Below are 26,132 nucleotides of genomic sequence, written 5' to 3' on the forward strand. Positions count from 1 at the left end.
GTTAAAAAGATGCACTTAACAACTTGACTTTTCATATTCAAAGACTTATAATTTATCCTGTTTCATACTCCTTTTCCTCTGTCCTTAACTGTTAGGTAGGTACCTCATTTAGCAGATGAAAGTCTGGGGAGGCATGCAGTGGTTATTTCTTACCTATGGAATGATTATTTTTTTACTGTGATGAGGTGGGAAGTTCATACAAATCTTCTGATAAAAAACATTTTAACAGAACTTCTGTATCTTTCTTGGTAAAAATGATCTTTTACTTTGTATTTTCCTATAAACTTTGAGAAACACTATAATGTTAATGGTTTTTGGTCTCAACATTAGCATTCTTTTTATTATATTCCTTAGTTTACATTTTTAAGTAATATGTACCAGTACACGCATATTTTATTTATCTCAGATTTTACATTATTTTTGAGCTACTTTCTTCACCGTACGTACATGTTTTTGTGGTGTATAACAGCTAATTCTTCCAGGAATCCCAAAATCACAGGAGTTTTTTTCTAAGTTGTCGCTGCACAAATAAATCATTCAGGTTTTGCATTTATTTTTCAGCAATGTCTTGGGCAGAGATTCAGGGCAGGGGGCAGGGAGGAGGAGATGTTTCAGCTCAAAATTATTTCTTATTGGTACATATTAAGCTTTTGAGCTAGGGACATAACTGAAATCCTGACAAGCCTAACTACAAATTTATTAAATGGTATGAAACTTTCCATTCTGTACTAGAATGGGGGGGGCAGCACATCCCTCCAAAAATAGTGATGTCCAACTAGCTGCCAAGACCTGGCCACTGAGTAATTTCTAGCTTGAATAATAGTAGCCTTTTTCTGAAGCCAATTGCTACCCTGCAGTCTGATTTTAATTGGGAAAGCAAACTTAATTATTTCTCTCCTGAGATGGAATTCAGACTACTCACATATACAGGAATACGAAAGCAGAATCTTAAGCTGACTCCCACTGAACCGCCACATGTTGCCAGTGACCTATCACAGCTTACTAAGACCATCACCAGATAAGACATATTGCCTATAATAACCATAGTAGATTTTATTCAAGTGATTTACAGCAAGGTTTATGGGAAATGATTTTCTATTATAATCATCCTAGAATGAGTCTTCTGATGAACAATAGCTCTTCAACTCAAGTATTATCTCCAGACATCTTACCTATGTCACAAAGAGACTATGAGGTTTGCACAGCAAACAAAGCATGGACATACTTAAACTATTGTTCAGTAGTCTGTGACATAGTTTTAATATTTCTAATATTGTTAAATAAAATTAATATTTAAAATATTTCTCATGAAATGTAAATAAACTGAAGAATTTTGCCTAAAATGTCAATACAAATAAAAATGCATCTTGTATAGTGCCCAAATGCTAGTTTCTTTTGACATTTAGCAAACGTCATCCATAACCACTATCACTCTGAAAGGATTCAGTCATACAATTGTTTGAATGACTGGTGCAGCTATTCTATTATGAATTTTACTATGAGAGAAAAATCACCGAGAAATAGTCTTACAGTAAAGCCGTCTGACAATTAGGTGATTTCTTGAAATCTTCACTATTTACAGCAAACAGGCTTTTGGGGATATCTTGACACACTATACACTTAAAAAACCCACTATTTTCAGTAGAATTTTTTTGTCCTGTTTTTTTTTTTCCCAACACAACTCTCTTACAGACCACCACAAAGTCATTCTTATTCAGTGAAATTGTTATACAACCACTCTAAAGGCAAGTTTATTTATCTAAAGGATCCAGAATCCAAAACATAACAACAATCTAACAACTGTTAATATGATTAATTATTTCATCACCTTACACAGAAGTAAAAATAACCTGCAATTACTGGCTTATCAAATACAGATGGATTTCCTGGAAATACAAGAAATTTTGTGCATGGTTACTTTAACAAAATTTAATCATAGGTAGAAAAAAAAAATCTCTGAAAAAAGGTGCATTTGTGGGAGGTAAGAAGGTAACTGAAGAAATGTTTAGGAAAAGTGACACACTTGAAGGATTAAAAAGAAACATTAATATAATAATGTCATTCCAAGTGAAAAATCATGTGTTAGTAATGTAAGTGTACGTTAAGGCATCTCTTTGCTTTTAATGCAGGGCAGAAGGGGCTTTTGTTCTTAAACTCTGAAGATTATTTATAAACTTTGAATATCAAGAAGAGATTTTGTGGAGTTTTGCAAAATCTTCAGCAGATATAGAGGCATGCAATTATGAGACAACCTTTGAACTGGAAGCATTTGATAATATTCTTTCCCATCACTTCATATCTTTTGGAGAAATTTTCTACAAAAGCCAATCATTACTGCTCACTTAAGCTGTTCTGAAGATTTCAATTTTTGCTTGTATGTACAAGGGCATAATGTAAATATTTTTAAATAACAAATTAAAAAAAAAAGTGGAAAATTACATTACATTCAAGAATCCACACAGGATGATGGATATTCATCATTGATCTATCATTTGGAATCACCAGATCTGTAGTGGGCAAGATCCCATTACCTGATCTATCATTTGGAATCTATCACCAGATCTGTAGTGGGCAAGATCCCATTACAACACTCTCCAGAGACCAACATCCATGCTATTGACAGTATTCCTATCTGTTCATTGCTTGAACATTATGCTTTTTAACGTTTGCAACAGAGAAGCTGAGAATTGAACTGACATGGCAGTTACAACTCTTCAGGTTTTTATCCATGTAGGACACGGTACCCTAGCAGAGCCCATGTGTACAGAGCAGGAATAAAGTGACACTGACCATCATGCGTATGAACGGAATAGCTAACGCCTCTTTGCAACGCTACCTGTCCAGTACATCTCAAAAGATACAAATTCACTTAACCGTCTTGAAATTCCACTAATTTTGACATTTAGAACCAGCAAGCAATGCTTTAACTCCAGAAGAGAATCTAACCTGTATTGGGTAATATAACCAAAACTAACTGATCTCTTTTTACATGCATTAAAAGGCTGTGTTTAATATTACACTTGGGGCCATTATAAATGTCTTACATCGCACACATTTAGGATACATCAAAGTTTTATCACAGTCATTATAAAAATGTCGCTTCAAACTATTTTTACACTAATAAGATGGTCTTCAATTGAATAAATTGCAGTTACAGAGTGATTACCACTGTTACAACTTACATTTAGTTCACAGGTTAGTACAGTGATGGATAACATGCAGGGAAAAAAAATTAATGCATGATTCAACTTTACAGTTTGTCACTAACCAGGTTGATTTAAGTCATAAGTAAAAGTTGAAATGTCAAATCTACTTGGAAGATATAAGGTAATAGACATTCCACTTGCCTCCAAAGTGCACAACCAATAACATACTATTATTTATGCAGATAGGATAACACATTCTCTTAGCCCACACTGCAACATATTTTGTCTCAAATTAGCCAGTAAATCACTATTGCAGAAGCTATTAACAATCATAAAGCCTTTTGAGTTTTACAAGGTGTTCATAATGGCCCATTCCCTATGATTTATATGAAAAACATGACTCAGCTTTTCAAATGCAACTAATCTGTGGATGCGGGGCTTGCTGTGTGACCTCTTTTTATCTTTGAGATAAGTAAAACCTAAAGGGTTTTGGCAATCTTTCTTAATATTAGTCAGACAAATGCATGATAAAACACAACATTCATGGATTTTCTACTAAAAATGTGTTCACTTCTGATGAATGAGGCTTACACCAAAATACTATATTTTAGATGGAACTTAAAGAGGTTTCAATACTAGATAAGACTAAATTCACTGAGAAGTACACGTTAAAACAGGCATAAGCAGTTATGATCACCAGCTACTTGGACCTGGGGATGTAGTTCTTCAGAAGGTAGAATTTGGTATACTAAACTGGAATCTATTGAATTACAATTAACAGAAGTCCCTGACTTTCATAAATGCGTCTTTACTTGGTGTATTTCAGTTGTTGAAGTGGTCAGGAAACACAACGCTTCTTTAACTGAATTGTGCTAAGAAGGGTTCAGAGAGGTCTTTCCCTCTGTGCGACCTCTCTGTAATGGAAACACTTGCATTATCTAAATTTTCTTAACTTCCCTCAAGATGACGTACTTTTCTGATCCTACAAGATAAATAAATATAAACTGCTTTACACTTCTAGCTTCCTCCCATCCAGTTAACACTCAGTCTTGTCTTTTCTATGTTTTTCTTGGGTTTTTTACAACTTTTTTTCTATCATTGCTGCTCACAGGAACTTATAGGCATGTTATTTTAAACAAAAAGGGATAGTGGGCTTACTGTTCAGATTTTGCCAGTCGCCTCCTCTCCACAGCTACAGCTTGTTTTCACTTCTCAAGAGCAGCTGCTGCATTTCTAGTCTAGCCTACTTATTATCGTCCAAAGTGCAGATCTAAGGTGACAAAAACCAGCAGATCTCCTCTTTATAAACTAAATTACTGTATTTGGGGGTCAGTTAAAAAAAGAGAGAGAATTACAGAAATAAAAATAAATTTTTTCACCTGGAAGAACCTGGAGGTATGATTGTACCAAACTAACTTTAGAAGTCTTCAGAAAATTAAATTAAGGTAAATAAAAGTTGAAATCCTACACTTGCCACTTTGAGACTTACTTCCTATAATGACCTTAGTTAAAGAATCAGGTACAAATGAAAAAGAGAAAAAAAGCCCAGTTAACAGAAGAAAACTCAAAGGGAACTAAGTGAGGAGGCAATTATAAAACTTGTAGTTAGTGGTTCCAGAATTGTCTGCAGGAGGTTCATAAAAAAGTCAAATATATGAAATTAAAACAGTCTACAGCATTTATATTCTTAGGGCTGCAATAAGCACATTAAAAAGGGAAAAGTTTCTTCTTGAAAATATAAGCTTTTCTAATACAGCCTACTTTCTTCTTGAGGGAGTGGCAAAGGGGGAGCATGGCAATAGGCAAACTAACCCAAACTGTTGTGATTGCCAAGAAACGTTTCAGTATTATTACATTTTCTCGCTCTAGAAAAGTACTTTGATCATGCCCTTCTGACACCTTTAAGATCATTCCAAGTCCTACCATTCATGAGAGTCAATCTGCCCTACTTTGGGAAGCAAGGACAGGTAGAGAAAGATAGAAAGGGAGATCTGAATATCTTTCTTCAAAAGAAAAGAAAAACCTGCGTGGTGGGAGCATCTCTGAACTGAGGAAGCACATTCATCCATTCTTATTTCAGAGACAGTAATCAGAAGGAATGAAGATTCATGCTGCAACAATTGTCTCTCAAAGCCTCTTTCTCTGAGTGACATAGAAGGAATTTGGGACCAACATGTTCTAGATACAGGAGTGAAAGAGAGAACAATGGTATAGCAAGAACAGTTTTCTGGAGTGTATAATCCTGAACTCAAAGGTACACTTAAAATATGACAATAGGACGGTTTCAGGAGCTACAACCCTCTCATTTATATTACTGCCAAGAGAATGCTGTAAGATTCTGAAAGCATACTAGAGCTTCAGGGGTAATAAATATATATAACATTAAAGGAAATGATTGTTTCAGAGGTCTGTGGTCAGATGGTTACTATAAACAGACATCCACATGTGCAATGGCTGATGTCCCTTATGTGGCATATGTGACTGAACCCAAAGTATACTTACCCTTTATATAGGTCTTCAAGAATTACCATGAAGTTATGCTTCTGCCTGGGACATTTATCTCCAGTGTTGCCAGAGGTCTGTACTATGCAAAAATACACTTTTTTTTTTCTTTATCCTAAAAGCTAGCAGCAATACAAGGAATCTTCAGCCTGCTAGAAGCATTGGACCTGTAGAAGACCAACCATTCGCAATATCACTATCTTGGTGCTGGTTCATTCTATAGTGTGCCAGTTGTCTGTGGCAAATATTCATTGATCTAAAGATATTTGCATGAGCCAACTATGAATCACAAGATATTTCTGCATGTACTCCATAAAATCAGGAATAGCATGTCTTTGAAAAGGAAAAAGAAGAAAAAAAAAAAATCAGCATTAGCTGCCATATAAACTCAAACCAGCATTGCTCCATTACATATGGGAGTCAAGAAAGCCGGGCTGGCTTGCTGATGACCTCATCAAGGGCCTGCACTCATGGGAAGCAGCTTCAACATTAACAAACATACTAATCTGCCTCAAATCAAAAAGGAAATAACTCTGCTATTTCTATGAATTCTGAGGCAAGTATAATTTGAAAGTTAGACATTAATAAACCTGTTTCATAGATCTTACCACTGTCTGATAAAGAAGCTTTCTTTTACTCTCTCTTTAATGTTATTAAATAAAGTAAACTCATATCTGGTTAAATAGGCTTCACAAGTGCTAATCTTAGCCTAAAGCATTCTAATGGATTGACTCTTCCTCAGTAGGGCTATATAAATATTTATAAAGACTTCACACAGAGAGCAGATCTGACACAGAGGCTTTAAAAGACTTCTCAACTTATACAGAACCTGGAGAAAGAAGATATTTTGTAAAGACAATGCAGCTCTTAGCCCTCAAAAAAACCCTCTTAAACCCTGGAGGGCTGGTAATAGCACACAAACATATATCTGAATCTGCACACAAGATTCGGATCAGGGCCATGCTACCAGCCTTCCAATAGTGATATCTTATGCTCATAGGCTGCCTTATGATTTTCGTCTTACCGGGCACATCTACTTTTTTTGATACAGAGCTTTTCCTATGCTCCTAGCAAAGGAAAAAGTGATTATGTTCTTTTTCTGACTTGTTTCTGAGTGGAGAAGAACCAACATTGAAAGCCTACATGAAAGCCAAAAGCGTTTCTCCCTTTACAAAAAGAAGTCTTCTCCAATACAAGTTACAACAGAAAAGTAAGTTTTCTTTGCATAGTGCAGAAGAGAAAGCATGAAATCCTGTCTCCACTGATAATGCAAATCTGTTCTAGCCACTGCACTGCAGGCAGGATGTAGTACAGATACAAAGGGGTGGCTCTTCAGCCTAGGCCCAGAAGTTCAGCCACAGGGTAGGTAAATGGCTGGTTTTATTGCCACTACAGCAAGTTGCTACCAACTAAGCTATTCCACCATGCCAGTATTATAGGTGAGAAAATGATATGCCAGCAATTTAAGCTCTTCTCCATCTTGAGATCAAATAGCTACCATTTTCAATTTACATGGCATATTAGTATTTGGGTAATCTATTTCTTTAAGAGAGCATATGAAAGAGTATTTTCTTCTGCCACATAGAACAGATATATCATGTATCCATCTAAACACTAGCCCTGATAGTGCAATGTTTTCGTCTTTATTATCAATACAGGGATTGGAAGAGACTACTCTCATCTTCAAGTAACTATAGCATAGGCAAAATCTTCAGCTGAACCTTTTCTCCACATATAAGCCAATAAAAGATACCTGATTTTTCAAATTTGCAATAGCAGCTCTATCTGCATGCAACATTTTGACATCCCCTGGTTGAAAGTAAACTTGAAATTAACTTCCATGAACCTTCTTTGGGATCACCAGACAGTCTAGATTGCAACATAATTGCTTCCCAGCTGTAAAACTGCAAAGAATATTAGGCATGTGCCTTGCTCTCCCGACCACACCAGCCCTCATGTTAACTTCACTGTATCAGTATTACACAAGATTTATATATCTTGAATTAGTGCGGTTTAGGTTTAATTAGAGTTCCATAAATTTTCAGTAGTCCTACTATGACACTGCCTCAGTCAGCGATCATTGGTTTCCCCTGCATTCTGGGCAGAAGGTAGAAGACCAGGCTGTAAAGGACAAGAAAACCATTGGCTCTGTATACAGCAGTTTTTACAAGCCAAACCATATTCCACTAGGGGTTTATCAAATCAAAAAATAGACTTCCCACTTGCCAAAATTTGACCTCAAGAGGACAAACCAAGTAAGTCCTCTACCAACAACATATCTATTCATTTCTACTTAGGGGGAGGTGGAGGAGAGGGCGGAGAAAAAGAGTGCTTCACATAAACAACAGTTCTTCAGAAGTTCTCTCCAGAGAAACTGCTAAATATATGGGGGAGAAAAAGACCCAAATGCTATGTTGCTGTTGCATTGAAATCAAGAAGTTGCTATGAAAAATAACATCTCTAGTTTCATGTTCAAAAATAAATCAAGAAAATAAAATGCGTTCTGTTATTTTTCTTTCCTTACTTTGCAACTGTCAGTGGCCTTACAGCAACACTTCCCAGAAAGTTAGGTGTGTCCTTTACTGAGAAACCATGCACCATTCTGGCCTGGTACATGAATTCAATTTAAAGATCTTTTTCTATTCACAAGCTGAATTGTTTTCTCTCCTTGTAAGAATTCTCTAGTGTCAGAGAGAAACAATAAAATCCAAAGTACTCCTATCAGCAAACTACCTGTATAGCTGCTGCTGAAAGTCTTGCCAATGCAATATTTCTTTATATTTAGAGAATGATTGTTTCATTGTTTTGAAACTAGAATCACGTGTGCAGACATTTTAATGAGTTCTGCTTTGGAAAGACCATTTGACATGGCACAGATCTGCATTTGTTCCTCTTGCTCACATTGACACGGCAGACTACTCCTTCAGAATCTACTCAAGAGAAGTAAAAGTGGATTCAAAGGTTTTCTTCATATGAAAGAAGAATTTTGTGCCACACATAGAGTGCTTTTGCCTAGTCCTGTTACAGCATTCCAGCTTTCAAAATTGCACACATCTTTGACTCGTTATTTAGAAGTAAATGGCACTGTAGAGTCTTATTCAGACCATAAAGATATGAAAAATCATCACATAAAAGGAAGGGAAAAAGCTGGGGGACATTACACAAAAGCAACACAGTTATAAATTTGAGCAGACCTGGGGCGATGGATTAATATTGTGGCCTGTTAGACATCTCTGGAACAATATGCAATATGAAACAAAGCACAAAACTCCTGCCAAAATGCATGCAAAGTGAGCAAGTTCTCCAAGAATAGCTCTAAGACCCAGCAGCACAAATATTTTATGCTTTATGTTCAGCAATCCAATGGACTTGACCTGTAGCTAACTGCAAAACATGCAAGTGACATCCTGTTTCAAACTCAGGAATGCTATTTTTCCTCAGAACTATGTACGGTTTCTTCCAGTTTGTGCTCAATGGGCTTGATGAAAACAGGTAGAACAGGTACATTCATTGCCTCTACCGCTCCATTCTTTTTCCTACAGAGACTACTTCTCCGGTGTTAGTATCTCTACCTTTCACTTTAAAACAAACAATTAGTTCACATTTTCTGTTGGCAGCTAGAGACAATAATAGGCTGACTGCTTACCCATAGCTGAATGTGTTACATAAATTTCCAGTCACTGTTGATCAGGTAGCACCCATACACCATAACGACAGTGGGAAATAACAAAAGCAATACAAAGAGCAAAACTATTATTTTCATACAGATTAAAAACTTCACAGTGAGTCACAAGCTGCAGTCTGGTGGCAAAATAATAGCCAGTGAAAAAAATAGCAGAATGCAATGATAAAAGATGACCAAAATCGGCACACTTATGCTACAGTGGATCCACCTCCTTGCTTACAAGAACTACCAGTTAAACTCAGTCGCATTCACATAATAACATTGGAGCAGGATCCTGACTCCACAGCACTACTGGAGAGAGTTGTGCATTATTTCAATAAAACATTTTTCTCCCTCATTCACATACTTTCTGTATGCATTCACACTAATAGTCCTTTTGAGAAAACCTTCCAGAAAATAATTAACTTTAATAGCTCCTCTGCAGCTAAAGCTGCACAACTGGGTGGCAAATACAAATGAGCTTTCTGCAACAAAACTTAAGTCTTCAAACGAATTATAAGAAAAAAAAAAAAAAGATTACAAGTTCAGCACTGCTTCTGGGTTAAAAAGTGTATTTGTGATAAATTAAACAAATCCCCTAAAAACTACACCCATTGAAACTTCATATTTAGGCTGATTTGCTTTCCAAATCATATAGACAGCACAGTTGTGTACAATCTTTAAACAAGTACAACCACAGAGAAATGCTGAGAGATTTAAAGGAAATAAAAGCATGATCAACCAGCTTGTAATCTTCTTTTCTCTTATTCTCCTCCCTATAGCTGCATTAAATTGCCTGTTGAGAACAATAACATATTTGTGCTTTTATAGGTAGAATGATTTGTATTATGTAAAGATTTGGCTAACAGAGTAAAGATGCATTCACACTGAGCTGGATTACATGCTGTTAATAATTTTTTGGATGCTCTAGGGGACCCATAATTCTGGAGGACTACAGATTAGCATTTGAATATATGCTTTGTAATACATCTCAAAGCAGACTTTTTTAATTTACTTTTTGCCATTCTTCTAGAACCACACTAACCAGAAATCAAATCATTGAAAGCATTTTGGAGGAAAAAGTATACCACAATCAAGCTTTTACCCCCCACCCCCACACACTCGTAAGAGTACACAGAAAATCTGTCTTTTCCTGACTCCCACACCATTTCAATAGCTTTCATTAGAATGTCAGACTACCTAGAATATGGGATCAGGCTTGCAGTACTGTTCTACGCATGTTGAACAAATGGGTAACTCAGCAAGCTATTCAGAATCTGTTGTTCTGAATAGAAGTTCAAGCTACCCAGAAAGCTGGTTTTCCTGTGGGCTAGCTTCTGTTTCAGAAAGTAATCTTAAAATACATCATTTTAACAAAAAAAATAAAGTATCTCACATTGCGAAGAAATACCCCTCAAGATACACTATTCTTTTGTTATTGAGCATAAACTTCAGCATAGACCAGACTCCTGTATCTGTTTTCACAGAACGCCGAACTCTCTTGGCTATCATTTGCTAAACATTTAAATCCTTTGTGAACTGTGTATGTCTTTTCATAATTTTTTAAATACTTAGCACTTCAGAACAGTCTTAAAGTATATGACTCTCTAATAAACGTGATATTCTCAGAAAAGTTCAACTGGGAAGCATCCTATAGCGTTTCTTAATAGAGTACTTTCCTTAGCATTATAAGGTTCACCTAGCAGTACACATTCACTGGACAAAATAGACTTTTCATGACCTTTGGGCCTCAGTTATAATTAGTTGTCTGGTCCCAGTTGCTTACAGTGTAAACAAAGACTGATAAACCCACATTGGCTGCACGTATTTATTACATTACAACACAGCTGCCAACTGTCTAACCATTCTAATAAAAAACTATTTTCTAAGGTTTATGTTTTATTGCATGTATGACTCCCTTATTGGTTAGCATTTTGGAGTTGTGGAAAAGGTTATGAATTTAGAAACTGACTGCATTCATATCATATTTAAAACTTAATGCTATTTTATTAAAGACATATGGGCCTCCAAAGTACACATATTAAATGTCATGTAAGAAAAGTAGCAGTTTAAATCATGGTCAAATTCATTTTTGACGTGACTCCTGAGGCTTCCCAAGATCTGAACTATTTCTTTGTAAATCTGGCAGTTTAACCACACTCATAAATCACTTTCAAAGCATATTATTTCTTAATTTTACTGCATTAGAGAGCATTTGGCCTACACAGTGAACTGTTTGTAACCGTTATGTGAACAAAGTTGTATATTTAGTCTTACAATGTGGGAAGAAAAAAAAAAGGTCTTAATTTCTCAATCCTGAACTTACTTATTTTAACCCAAATGATACTTCCTAATGAAACTTGCCACAGCAAGATATGTATGATAGTTTGCTGTATTGATGTATCAGAAATCTTCGTCTCCTGCTTCAAGCTCAGGAATTAGAAACATATAGGCAATTGTAATTTAATCATTAAGCAAACCCACAGGTTCTTTTACAAGAAAGAATGCCTAAGGTTTTCAAGCCCCATCAAGGTTGAAACAGAAATGAATCATCTTTGGGACAACGCACTTGCGTTTACTAGGCACCTTCATATAATGTCAGTGGATACATCAGAACTGAAACATACCTTGCACGTAACTTAAGTATGGATTCCCTGCCTGCTAAAGTCACAAGAAACCCTAGCTCCAAAACAGATCATTCACAGAACAGTATTCAAAGCAATGCCATTTCTGAAACATGATTGAAATTTTCTTTATCTATCAGAGAAGTTCCTAATGGCAGGGTTAATTACAATTTCTATGCTTTCCTATGAACATTTTGTTCTCGGATGCTGTGAATAACAAAGATAAAGCAGGACAACAATTTACTGCAAAAGCTTTATGCTCAGTAATTCCTTCAAAAAGAACACCAGTCCTCAGTCACAAATGTTTTTGAGCCTTTTATCCACACAATGAACCCCTCATTCTCCCCTGAAACAAGGATGCGTAACCAAAGTCAACACATCTTAAATGTTTTATGTCAGCTCCGCTGTCTGCAAGATGGGCAAAATGCTCTTCAGTCAAGGTTTTCAAGGAAGTTAAAATATCAGTCTGTAAAGTGTGGGTCCTGTAAAGGACAGGAAGCATTTAAAAAAGAAAAATAAAAAAGAAAAGCAATAAAATTCAGAGTTCAGAGAAATCACAATGTGATTTTTGTGGAAGATTTCTTAGGAGTTTTAAAGGGTACTTGGGTCAGCATAAGTTTTTTTATGCCTTTCACCTAGATCAATAATGATTCCAGGTGTGCAAACTGACTGTAGAAAGAACATTCCATTGCCCCTAAAGTCAACTGAAAAATTGTTGCTTCATTCAAAACTGGGTAAGATTTTCAGTGGCCAGCCTGATTGGGACAAGCTATAGTCAGCATTGTGTTCTGCAATAAGGCACAGACTTCAATAAAATTATTCTCCCTGTATTTTAACACGATGAAGCTAGCATCAGCTTTAACTAACATTCAGGAAGTAGAACCAGAATCTGTAAGTTCAACATGATTTTAAGTGAGCAGTGCTGCATCCTTCTTCTTGGACAAAGGGAGCAGTTTTAGAAACTCATTAGGCAAAAAAGTTCAGGGTTTCTTACAAAATATCCCTTTGGCCTATACATTTCTCGTAAGGGTGGAGACAAGGGGAGGAATGCTAGTCCTTCTCTGAAAACAAATTATTAATTCTTTTTCCTGAAATACCTTGTGAACCAGCTACAAATTGGTCATGTTCTTAGTCATTAATGAAGAGAGAATGACCGATATGCTTGAGCTTTGAGAAAATGACCTCATCACTACCAGCCCTACGTGCCTCTTGGACCACGCTCTGGCTGATATTCGTGTGAGGGAGGATTATTATTATAATGCTCTGGTGTTCTTGACCTGTCAATATTTTGCAGCACACAGTCTCTCTTTTAGTGCAACAGGAAAGGCATGATTCAGCTGCTTAAACACAAGCTTCTACTGGCATTTTAGCCACCCTACGGTATCTGGGCCCAGCCTCCTGTGGTGGCTCCAGAAAAGCTTGCATCTCTCATAGATACTTATCTGCCATCCCTACAGGGACCTGCCGTACACATTAGAGTATCTGAAATGGCACTAGACTACTATTTTTAGGCACTTGCATTATTTCCAAAGTGATTAGAAATATTAGCCAATACCAGGAGCATTCATTTTACCTCCCCTTTTGTTCCTGTCCTCTCATTCTATCCATCTCATTTGACTATGGCAACACTAAAAAAAATCTAGCATTGATTTCACAACAAGATGCTATAAGATGGGCTTGCACTACATTTTATGCCGAAAACATGGTTCTTTGTTCCCAGATATAATTTAGGTCTTTACACCTGAACTTGTAACCCACAGCTTGCTGTAGACTGTTCTTTTTTGACCAGGATCCCATTAATGTCAAAAGAAAGCAGATGGAAGATGAAACCTACTTCTGTAGAATCAGGGGCTATAGCATCATCACCGACATCATTAAAAATGGCAAGCAAAACCAAAGAATACTCGGGGAATAACAATCTGCAGAGAATGACATGTTAAAGGCGCTCCATTTCTTATTTGTTTATTTACTTCTTTGGTCTGGATACAGAAACTTCACTACCACAAAGTTGTCAACTACATCATAAAATAAAGTTTCTTGAAAGATTTATATTAATGAAGGAAAGTAGTACTTCAAGGCAGGAAAGAAGAAAAAAGAATACAGTCATTTGAATCACAAAGATCTGGTAAAATGCTCCAAACAAATACTTTTTGTTCAGCTTCCATGCTCCCTAAGAATCAAGGAGAGGGGAAGAAGGTAAGAGGAATTAAGGAGGAAATTTGCAGCAGAGAAATAGAAAAGTACCATGAAATATGGGAAAATTACCCTGTAAAAATGGGGGAAGCTTTCAGTAACATAGATCCTAGGATTTACCAACAAGAGAAGAGACTACTGAAAAACAGAAGAGTACACAGAGTTGTAATGACAGCAACTATAATTATACGTGACTTGCAATTATTCATTTTGTGGATGTTAAATTGAACATGGATGTTCAACTAAACAAATCTTATTATCTAAAACTCTATAAACCTTTATCTTTTTTTTCCTTCTTCAAAATATCAATAACCTAAAACTATGTTGCACCATAGAATAGAATCACAGAATTGTTTAGGTAGAAAAAGACCTTTAAGATCATCAAGTTAACCATTAACCCAACCTGCTCTTCCACCACTAAGCCACGTCCCTAAGCACCTCGTCTACCCAGCTTTTAAATACCTGCAGGGATGGGAACTCAACCACTTCCCTGGGCAGCCCATTTCAACGTTTAACAACCCTTTTGGTGAAAAAGCTTTTCCTAATGTCTAACCTAAACCTGCCCTGGTGCAACTTGAGGCCATTTCCCCTTGTCCTATCGCCTGTTACCTGGGAGAAGAGACCAACATCCACCTCACTACAACCTCTTTTCAGGTAGTTAATGTAAGTTGGTGAGAAAGAACAAGTCATAATTGTGAGAGCATGATATAAAAAATTATTTGAAAGTTCACATAATGTTGCTTTGTATGTGAGAATCACATGCCTAAAAACCATGCAGTATAACCTCTGCCAGGGAGGATGCCAATGAACAAAAATACAACTGTTTATGTCATGATCTTCCTGATAGCATGTTGTCCCTAACTGCAAGATAAGCTACGGAGAAGACCACCACAGCAAATCATTTTTGCCTTCTTTGCAGTGGCCCTCGTGACCATGTTTGTCTCTAACAGCTGGTGACCTTTTGATGGGTCAGTGAAACAGTGAAGCCAGGTCTTAACACAGCATACATATAGACTGCAGAGCTTGCTGTGAAAACTATACGACATCCAATCATAGTCAAACCAAACAATAAATATAAACTCAGCCATGACACTCCTTTCCAATTTTTGAACCAGGTGCTTCACATTTACAAAATTACAAGTAGACCCTTTGGTAGTGGTAGTTTGCCGCTGATTTTCTGTCTCAGAAACCTTGCTGTGACAAGCAGCTTTCAGGAAAAAAAAGAATATTTTATAATTGGACCTTTGTTTCATGGCTAGGAACTAGCATATATTCTAACCATCACACTCAATCGTTAACATGATTGAGATTACATGAGACATATAGTGCCTCAAATTCCAGGAAATAATAATAATAAAAAAATGCCTATAAGAACAAAAGAATAGACATAAGATGGCCCAGAGTTTTGCTAATGCCATACTAAATACAATTTTTTTTTCATTAAATGCAACATACGAACAATTCCTATGCTTAACAGTGGCGTCATCTCATGATGAGATCCATTGCATTAGTTTTTCTGAACAGAGAAACTACAGAAGAGTGCAGTGAGCTCTGCTTGCAGTGTTTCTATTTCCAAAAGATAAACAAACAAAACTTGCAGGATAAAATTCTAGCCATATTGACCCATTGCGAATTTGAACCAGTCATGATTCTTGCCCTACTGCCTGATATCACAGTATTACATTCTGCTGAGTGGCATTTTATTAAGTAGACTGAACCGGCTGATCACAAGACAAAAGCCAGACCATATGCTTGCAGCACCTAATAATTGCAGTTTCCATAGTTCTGAACCCACAAATAGAAAAAATAAATTAACAACAACAAAAAAAAAATCAAATAACAGCAGTAACAAACAAGTTGTCATGCTAGCTTCTTCAATTAAATGGATGTGTTAATGATATACAGTGCCTATTGCCATTCATCAGAGAACCTCCAAGGGCTTTACAAATATTAAATAAGTCTTACAAAGGGATCAATTTGCTCACTACTACTGAAAGACAGACACCTTTCAGGTGCAAAGTAGCAGCTGGTTAACTAGCACACTGCAACACTACATAACAGTTTAGGGCAGAAGGTGGAGAAGAATGCCTTAGTAAATTGAGACTGCAGAGAAATCCGTGGAGGCAGAATGTAATTACCTGCATTGGAATAAGGCCAGGGCTCCAGGAGTAACACCCCTTCCTATGTGAAAAGTGCATTGGGATCATTAATGGCTAAAACGATACTGGCTTCGTGACAATCATATACTTGTTTTTCAAAGGAATAATTTTAGGAAAAAGACATCACCTTTTGTATTCTGTATCTTCAACAGCAATTAAGGACTGAAATGCAGTCCACATAATACCTTCCCAAAGAACTAAACATATATCAGTTTTTCAAGAATTATCACAAGAAGAACAAATAATGAAGAGTCTTTCCCCCTACCCTAACACACATGACCCACACGTGTCTATTCGTCCTTCTTGACAGCTGGAATTACAGCAGGCCAAGCAAAGAGAATACATTCCTCTGCTATTTCAGCAGCTGCATGTTTGCAGCTTAGTCCCCGCTGTTTAAACTCATTGCTTTTCTCTTATTCTCTGAGGTTCTTTCTCTCTAATCACGTGACCTGTCATACAGGAAGACACAAAATACAGAAAAAAAACCCAATCAACCCCCTTAAAATGCCTTAGTCTGCAGTTTCAAATATTGCACGCAAGCTTCTTACTTTCCAAGCTCTTTGTAGCTCAGATTCCCATCTTCAACTTTACTATCATAACTGTCTTTTCTTTTTCTTTGGATACTGACCCTGTTCTTCCCTCTGTTGGCTGCTTTTTCCCAAGCCTGCCTTTCAGTTTGCTTTAATGCAGCCACCCTTGCAGGCACTTTGAAGGCAACTCTTTATCTCCCGGCCTGAGCAGACGGCTCTAAGATGCTGTTATTAATTCCACCTTTTCCAGCAGCAAGAGCTTCCTCACATGATGCACAAATTCACAGCCAGATCAAATGTACTGTTAGGTTTGGAAGGACAGCATGCTATGTAGCAAGTGCAACACTGGTCTGCTACTGATCATATGCAAAGACAGGGGGATCTGTTGCACATTAACTTGAACCAAAGAATGGGGCCCATGCCTCTCCTTCATATGCACATTTAATTAGATATATAATCAAAGGAAATAGAATCATAGAATCGTTTAGGTTGGAAAAGACCTTTAAGATCAAAGAAGCTATCACATATTGCTAATTACTGAATTTTCCATCGAAAGCCTACATATTAGGCAAGGCCCAAACTACAGTAGCACTGCTTGTTGACCTGTATCTTTATATACTGCAGCTGTACGTTCGCAGGTCCACATATCATTCTCCACAGTGTCTCACAGGTGTCTTCTATAGAACGCCATTAGCCATTTGATGAATTACCAGCTTTCTGCTTATTAATCTAGTATATAACTTCCCAGTCACACAAATGCTCTAAGTTCAGAAGCCAAGATCTCTACACAATGGTGCTGGTAAAAGGATAAAAATTGTGAGCAATGCAGATGTTCTCCGAAGGTTTATCTGTCATCTTCTACTCACTTTTTAAAACCAGCCTTATTTTCCTAATTTAGGGAGGGGGAAATAGGTCCATGAGATGCATTAGCAAAAATGTCTTGCCTAAATTCTTAGAAGCAGATAGGATATACCTATTAAAGAAAAATATGATTTTTGTTAAATAGCGAAGGACAGAAATTACTAAAATCACTCCTACTGCCTCATCAGATTTCAACAGAATTTGAAAAAGCATAAATCAGCACTGGTCACTTTGATAATGAACTTTTCCTATGAGCTTAAACACAAGAATACTGACAATGATCCGAAAGCAACACTGTCGATTTAGCTCACCTTATTTCTTAAGCTGTACTGCCTAAATATTTACTCTTCCTATCATAATAAAATAATCTCCTTCTACCCTCCAAGTGACAGTGTGAGCAAGAATCACATACACTTGTTACATGAAATGCAGATATTAGACTTGCCTTTCTGCTTAAGTGTCTCCATCTTAGTTCCTTAGGGAACAAATGCTATGTCAGGTTTTATAATTATAACTTGTGATGAACACAACGCATCTGAGGAGGAAAAAAAATTCAAAACACCTATACTGCCATCTTTTGTTGTACAGAGTTTCCCTTTAGACCCACCCAGTGGACAAGATGCTCTTGGTAAAGTTGCGAGAAAGCAGAATAACTCAACACAATATTAAGTCAGTTACTTGGAAGTATATCCATGTATACCCGCTGATGATTTGGTCCTATAAGTTGCAAGACTGTCACATGCGACCAAACACACACTGCTTGCTTATGCCACTATATAAATAAAACTGATAAAAATGTTAACCTTAAAAATGCAGTAAGCTAAAAAATAGTTGTGGGGCAGGCAGGTTGCAAAATAGTGGGAAATATATGTATTTTATAAAAGCAAGTGCACTGACCCAGCATTAAGCAATTAAATTTATATTTAGAGAGAGCTACAATAGTGTGTATCTATTCATAGCAACACACTTTAGATATAATGGCCATATCCACATTTTATCATCTAGATTAAATAATCATCAATATAGACCTTTAAATTATGAAATTATGATGTGCTTTGATACATCATAATTTCATTTTGTTTGCTTATATCATATGCAATGTAAAAATATGAAGTCTTAAAATGAGTATTCTCAAATCACATTCTGTTTCGCATCTCTAAGTTTTAAAGATGAAACAGTTGGAAGCACAATTCATATACCTATAAAGCAAAGAAGGGTACAGTTTTAAATAATCATGTCAAGAAATGACAACTGTACTCTTTGTAGAAGCAGGGATGAATAATTACAAAGCTGGGACATAATTAAGCAATTTTGACTGTCGTATTCTTGAGCTGTCTTTTTGATGTGAAGTGCTGTCATGCCCAGAAACACACTTCACACTGGACAGGAATCTTCCACTTTGATCTACACTTACACCAGTGAAATGAGGTCATGGTCTGGTCATTAAACAAGGCTTCCTCATCTGGCTCAATGCCTCTTATCCAGCCAGGCTTACCCAATCTTTATTAAAATCAGGCATGATACAACATTCAATATTTTGACAAAAGAAAACATAAACATAACAGAATAATGAAGTTTAGCTCACTTACATAGTGAGATGGAACACTGCATTGTAACATTAAACTGTTTTCTAATAAATGACTGCATCTTTCTGTAAGACAGTCATATCACAAACAGATGCATTTTAAACAAAGGATGAAATGAAGCAAAGCACAAGAAAGCGCAGTGTTCTGTTAAAAAAAATGAAAAAATAGGGAAAAATGAAAGTAAAAAAATTTATACAAAATAAAATATTTATGACTTAGTGATGACTGGTGATTGCTAGATACTTTTGCATTTGAGTAAACACAAGCTAGTCAGATGGAAATTTCTTGCTTTTATTCTCATTTTGTGTATTTTTTTCTTGGTGGGGTATTTTGCTCTCCCAAGTATTTCATGTCAAGACTGTAATGAAAACAACTCCCCACATCACAGCCTCGTTAGATCATCAGTCTGCTTTTTATGCTGAATAAGCCGTACCATCTCCTGCTTATCATAATGGGGGAAAAAAGCCACCAAACTTCGGATCGTTTGGGTATTTTTTCTGAAAAAGCAAGTCTGATAGGCTCACTGTTGTTACTACATCTGGCAGAACAACATTTCCATGTGGCACCCACCAAGATAAATACTAATCACTTCAACTCTGCTCCTGGCAAGCATAGGCTGGCACAGTGGCTACCACCTTAGGGGGAAGGAAAAGAAACATTCTTAGGAAGTTCGGTATCAGCAGGGTCCTATATCTCTAGGTCAGCTCCTTAAGGAGTTTTCCTGATGACCAATACTGGATGTGTGGCAGTCTTCCTCTTAGTTTGGATCAAGACATATTCTCCTCTAACTAGTTTCAGAAAGCTTAGAATATGTTAATACTAGCTGTCTGTTAAATTTGGCTGGAGCTGGTCAAAAATCTCAACAACTATAGGGGTGGGGAACTGATGAACAGAGAGAGACCACAAGATTCAGAAAACCTGAACACTGAAGAATAAAAAAACATTATGTAATCAGTATATAACATAGGATGGAATTTGAAAGTATAGCTATTGTGCACATCGTCTTTGCAATATATAGGGGAACGTTGCTTTTGTTATGGTCTGAGTATAGCTATAAGTAGCTATATACACACATATCTGCATCTGAAAACATATATGCAGAGGGGACTCTTGAGTGTTTTCAGACTTAGAGTTTGCATGCATGTGTACTATAAGCATGAATATCCTAGGAAAAAAGCACAAATTCAAAATAATTTTAAGAGGTTTATAATACCTGTTCTGCATCCAATTTAATATTTATTTTAAATTAGCCACTTCTGTAATATGTATATAATATTGTATGATGAGGGTAATTTTGTAGCACCTTAAGAAGCATTAATTCATGCCATGAAAAGCATTTACAATGATTTTACCATCAGCAATTTGTACCAAACCATTTATAAAGAATAAAAAACCCCTTTAGTATGGCAATAACAACAGTAAATTTGATCCTTCTGCAAATTTACTGAAATAAATGTATGTTTTATCATAAGACTTAGTGGGTAAATAATTCAAAACTATACAAAAGGTTCAATTACATATATAAAAGATAAAGCTGTTATTCCTACATTTGTGAAGTAATTTGCCCTTAGCTATAGACTTAAAAAGAAGTTTCATCCAGAAAAGGAACTTCAAATTTAAGAAATAGACACTTTTTTCTTCTCTTACACTATTAAGTTGTTTAAAATTCAAAGAGCAGTCTCTTAAATGAAAAAAATCTAACTAGTCATGAAATTAAAAAAGCACTTCACGAGATCCAAAATCTGATTAGTACAGAAAAATTATAAAGGAAGACAACATATATATGCTATATCTAACATTTCAGCTGTTACATTTGGCCAGATTCAGCAAAGATGGTTTGCTGTGAATAAGATAGCCACAACAGCTTAGAAATCGATTATTTCAGTTGTTACATATATGAAGCTGAAATAACTAAAGGCAGTGGTAAACAATATATCAAAGCTATGCTTGTATCAGAACTGTTAACATTTTAGTAGTTATAAATGAGTCAGTCTGAATTAATTTGTTATGCACTGCAATTGCAATTGTGATAATGCATTTATCTAGCAACACTGTTACGCTACCAAACAGTGCATTTCCATAACGGCTACATTATTATTCAGCATTATTGGAAATCTGCAATAAATTATTGATGGTATACTTTAGAGAACAAAACAGCAAAGAGAAAGCAAGCAGACTGAAAATTTGAGTGGAGTTTTACGAAAGATCTGCAGAACTAAAACACTCTGAGGCTCAGATTGCTGTTACTGTCTATTGACCAACAATGGAAAAAGAAGGTGAAGCAAAGAATTCACATTCGCATTCTCTTTGCATCAGCAGTGTGCAATACGCCCAGAGTTCATGCAAGTGGTGTCAAAAGCTCAGACTGCCGAAACTGTCTCTGATGATGTCTATGCTTATTAGCAGGACACCACATTAAGTAACATCATACAAAATTAGAATCAGCTGGTCCACTAAAAGCCAATAAGCATCATAGGTGCGAGCTCTGCAGTAGACATTTGTGTTTAACATACAAGGCAGGGGACAACTTGTCAGAAAAATTGCATTCTTTCACAAAAGCATATCACACAGTTGTTCCATATCTTTAGACAGGGTAAAAAGATTCTTTTAAGCTCAGTGACACATTAGTTAGTTTGTTATATGAAACAGAGGTTGGAAACCAGAAATTTGATAACATAACCACAGTCCATTAACGAGATGTAACAGTAAAGTTTGATATGAGACCACAGAAAAATTACTAAGGCTTTTGTTGCTCACCTCACCACATTTACCAGTCCTTTCATTTGAAAGGTTTTGCCTGTTATTGTAGTGAAAGATGCAGCCAAGCTTTTGGAGTTATTTTAAAACAGTGTTAACGAATCACATTGTTGTTATTTCTTCCATTTACTCTCCTACCTTAGCATCCTTGGGCTTAACCACTTTCATGAAGGCACCTCTTACCAAGGCTTCTTCTTTCTCCCTCCTGGTTACTTTCCGAGTATCGAGAAATTTCAGGTTTCTCAATTTGTGCAGGACAAAATATCTGACAGGGACCAAAATGTACACAGTTAAAATCCAGTAATAAACACAGACATGCTCACAGACTAAATGACTAAAAAAATAACAGCAATAAACATCAACAGCCTTTGTTTCCTCTCTCCGTTGACCTTTTTCATGCAATGTAGCTTATGTAAAAAGTTATTAGACTTCACACTCTCAAATTAAGCTTGCTGTAAGCTGCCCGTAACAATTTAATACTGGGTGGATCAAACAGATCAGAAAATTATCAACATGAGCATTTATGTTCTCTATAGGTATTAGTGAGGTATAAGGTATACCCAGAAATAGAATAAATTGAGAACTGTTTTGAATTGCCAGTATGGAAAAAGGACTTTTGAGTGATTCCAAAGATTCAATCCCACATTGCAGGGGAAAACCCATCTGACACATGGGAAACTGCCAAGTATCTTCTCTGAAAGAATTCTCATAAAGTATTCATTTGCCAAAATTCCTTCAGATTTTTATTGTAGTATTGTTTTATCCTAAAAACACAATGATCAGCAACATTAGCGACACATGAACAGCAAAAAGAATTTGTCAAGAGAAATCATGTAGAGTTATTCCTGGTCTCTGCTTTCCAGGACTGCATTTTCACACCAGCATCATTTGGAAGGAGAATTCCAGTTTGATCCTGCCAGAGAGACAAGATGTCCTTACGGCATATGGCTCCCAGCTCAGGATTAAAAGCAGAAGCACATAGGAAGAGGCTATTCTTATGACAAATATTTTAAGAATTCAAGGTTCTTGTTAGGGCCCATCAGTACTATATTCTATTTATTCTTTTTATTTAAAGTACAGCAGCTTTTTAGCCTCAAAAGAATACCTCTGGCTCCTTGCTTGCAGAGGGAGACAACATGGCAGATCAGAAACAAAGTAAGGCACACAGCCATGGCAAATCAAAATATCTAACCACCTCAAGTACAAGTTATTTACATGTAGTCAACCAGATGTGAAGCAGACATTGCAAAGCGAGGGAAGTGCCAGACTTTTCCTGGCAGGGTGTAGAAAGGTGACTGATAACGTTCCCCATGACTAGCTGCTTTGCATAACACTCCAGTCAGTCAGAGAACCTCCTAATCATACCAATCCCTTCTGACACCAGGAGGAAGAAATCAAAGTAGTGGAAAACTCTGCATAACATAACATTTTGAAAAAGAACACCACAAAAAATATGTCCTAGAAGGTAAGAGTTATCTTAGAACACTGTTCTCAAGACCAGATAAACACGTGAAAAAAACTGTAAGACTCCACTTCTACAATGAAGCAAAATTTAATGCTGCAAAGAAACCTTTCCATCAAGTACGCTTTTCCTCTGAAGCAAGAGCTTTGTAGATCATTAACAAGTGAACTGAACTCGCTCAGTACTGAAATGCTCAGACAATTTAAATGTGAATCCTCAATCTATGACTTTCAATGATCTTAGAAGAAAAAGAGTCACTTTGCAAAACCAAACATGTCCTAAGACAATTTATTAAACAACAGCTACAGATCTAAGAGACTGGCACATTCCCAGACTCCTCCCAGCTTTCCTGGCTGCCCTTCCAGTCCTCCCTGGCATTTTGCTGGCCCTTATCTTTCAGTGGAGGAGAAGCTATCCATCTTGCGTTACTGGCAGAAAAGCTCTAATGACAACAGATTCTTTCAAATGAAGACATGTACAGAAGGAAACAATATGCCAAGAGTGAAGAAGAGTGAAGCGAAAAATGAGTAAAGACACCCAATAAGTGTAGGGTGAGAAAAGATGAATATTCAGGTGAAGAAAATATCAGTATTAGAAAATCAGCAAATGTTTAATGATGGAATGAAATATGCCATTGAAAAGCAGGCTGCAACAAAAATGACAACAGACTAAGACAGCACTGTCATCTATGCTGACTTTGGATCACAGCCCTAATGTCAGTCTCTCAATCATTTCGAAAGAGCTTAAAATTATAATAGCATTCCTTGATACAAATGTATTTTTGTATTTTTAAGGCATCCTGACTGCACTTCAAAAAACAGAATTAGCACCAGTACTTGCCAGTTCCAAAACCAAAACCAACCACCTTACCCACGTAAACTCAACAGCAAACTACACCACCAGTCCCAGGTTTGCTTGCACTTCTTAAGGAGAGCAAATATTGCAAAGTAAGTACCATAAAGGTTATCCCACCAGGAGAACAAAGGTAAATCAGCAATTAATTCTTTTAAAAGGTGATTCAAAATACAATCCCATTTATTCATATTCCTTTTATTAAATTCCTTTCATACTAAGTATGAAAATAATACAATACTTCTTTATTAAAGGGCTGAGGAAAAGCATCAAGCTTGCTGGATATATTTTATCTAGAAATATGAAGATGCAGCTTCAATCTAAATGTAACACAAGTTTGCCATAAAAAATACAGGAAAGGATTACCAAAGCCCTGGAATGAGCACTTTACAATATCAATTCAACCCTTGTAAATTTAATCCCGGGTTATTTGTTGCACAAAATCTCTTTACTGTGATGTATGACTTAGTTACTAAGGTTATCACAGCAGTATCCTAAAGTTGCATAGTACATAAAACATTTCAGTTAACAATGCAGGAAGGTTAACTCCCACAGATAACCTACTATCAGAGGGTTAGCCCAGATGACATGCCTCTGTCAGCTTTCAGGAGCTATTGATGGTTCAATCAGTTTGTTTTGAAGGTAAAGTACAACAAAAGGGCACTAAACTTATTCAAACTGTCAACAGGGACTATCGGGAATGTTGCTTGCAGGTAAGTAATTTTGGGTGTTTTAAGACTATTATCAAACACCAATGGCTGCAGAAAAAGACAGCTACTAATAACACAGAATGCAGCCATCATAAAATACTTTATGGCAGGTACTAAGATCCATAAATTGCATGACACATTGCACTTGGTTTAGGTTTGTAAAATCACTAGTTAAGAGAATGCTGTTTAATGAAGGAAGACCCATCTAATTTTTACATTACAAGTTTAGAAAGTTTTATTTTAGGTTAGAGGTTGCAGTGCAGAGTCTGCCTGTCTGCCTCCACCCCCCACCCCTCCCTTTTAATAATTTTGAAACTTAGCACTGCTCTGTGTGCTCTGAAACTGCTGTTACTGGGTTTTAACATCTTTGCAGTGGTGTGAGAAAAGGTTATTATCTTCAGTGATGAGAATAAAGGTGAGCTCCAGAGAGAGAAAAAAACCAGAGACACCAAGAAGGTGCTTAGGGATCCATTTATCACGGCCTGTAAACTCATCTTCTAATTCATGACAGATTAAGGAAATGAACTGTGTAAGTAAAGTTGCATCATCTTTTCTCCAGAATCATCTCCTCCCCTTGACTCCCAGTGCCAAGAGTCCCATGAAAATAAGCTAACAACAGATATCCATCACACACAAACAGGAATACTCAGAGATGGAAAAAGAGCGAGGATATCACATTTCATGTTATTTCAGTCTTAGCTAAGTGAAAATGACAATAAAGATTAACAATTCATTTACCAATTTTGTAAGTGCTGCATGTGATTAGTATTATTTTAACAGTTTTTACACAGACCTGCTGAGATATTGGAAAAGAGGGACTGGCTTGAGGGGGCATTTGCAAAGGAATGCAGTGAGTTTGGGATTCTGCTGCTATTGACATTGGCAAGAGCTCAATGGGGCAAAGCCTTCCTTTGAAGAAACACGTTGGCGTTCAGAAAGGGACAGAACAAAGACAGCTTTGAGATCAGCTATTGCTATTTATTAAACAATGCACGATTCTAGGTTTTATATAAAGAAATACCGTCTCTGATACTGACTGACTCTACAGCCTGTAACAAATGACAGACTTGTCGTCTTAATTCTGCC

The 26,132-nt window shown here is 36.5% G+C and overlaps 1 protein-coding gene across 1 annotated transcript in view; it reads right to left on the bottom strand.

Annotated features, from left to right (window-relative positions):
• Positions 1–26,132, bottom strand: part of LRMDA (leucine rich melanocyte differentiation associated) — a 678,070-nt gene that overhangs the window by 259,860 nt on the left and 392,078 nt on the right. The window contains exon 5 of the mRNA XM_009641864.2: positions 22,161–22,287. Coding sequence (XP_009640159.1) covers positions 22,161–22,287 — 127 coding nt within the window. The remainder of the gene's footprint in view (positions 1–22,160; positions 22,288–26,132) is intronic.

This window comes from Egretta garzetta, unplaced genomic scaffold, assembly GCF_000687185.1.
Source record: "Egretta garzetta isolate BGI_Z169 unplaced genomic scaffold, ASM68718v1 scaffold56, whole genome shotgun sequence".
NCBI classification, from domain to species: Eukaryota; Metazoa; Chordata; class Aves; order Pelecaniformes; family Ardeidae; genus Egretta; species Egretta garzetta.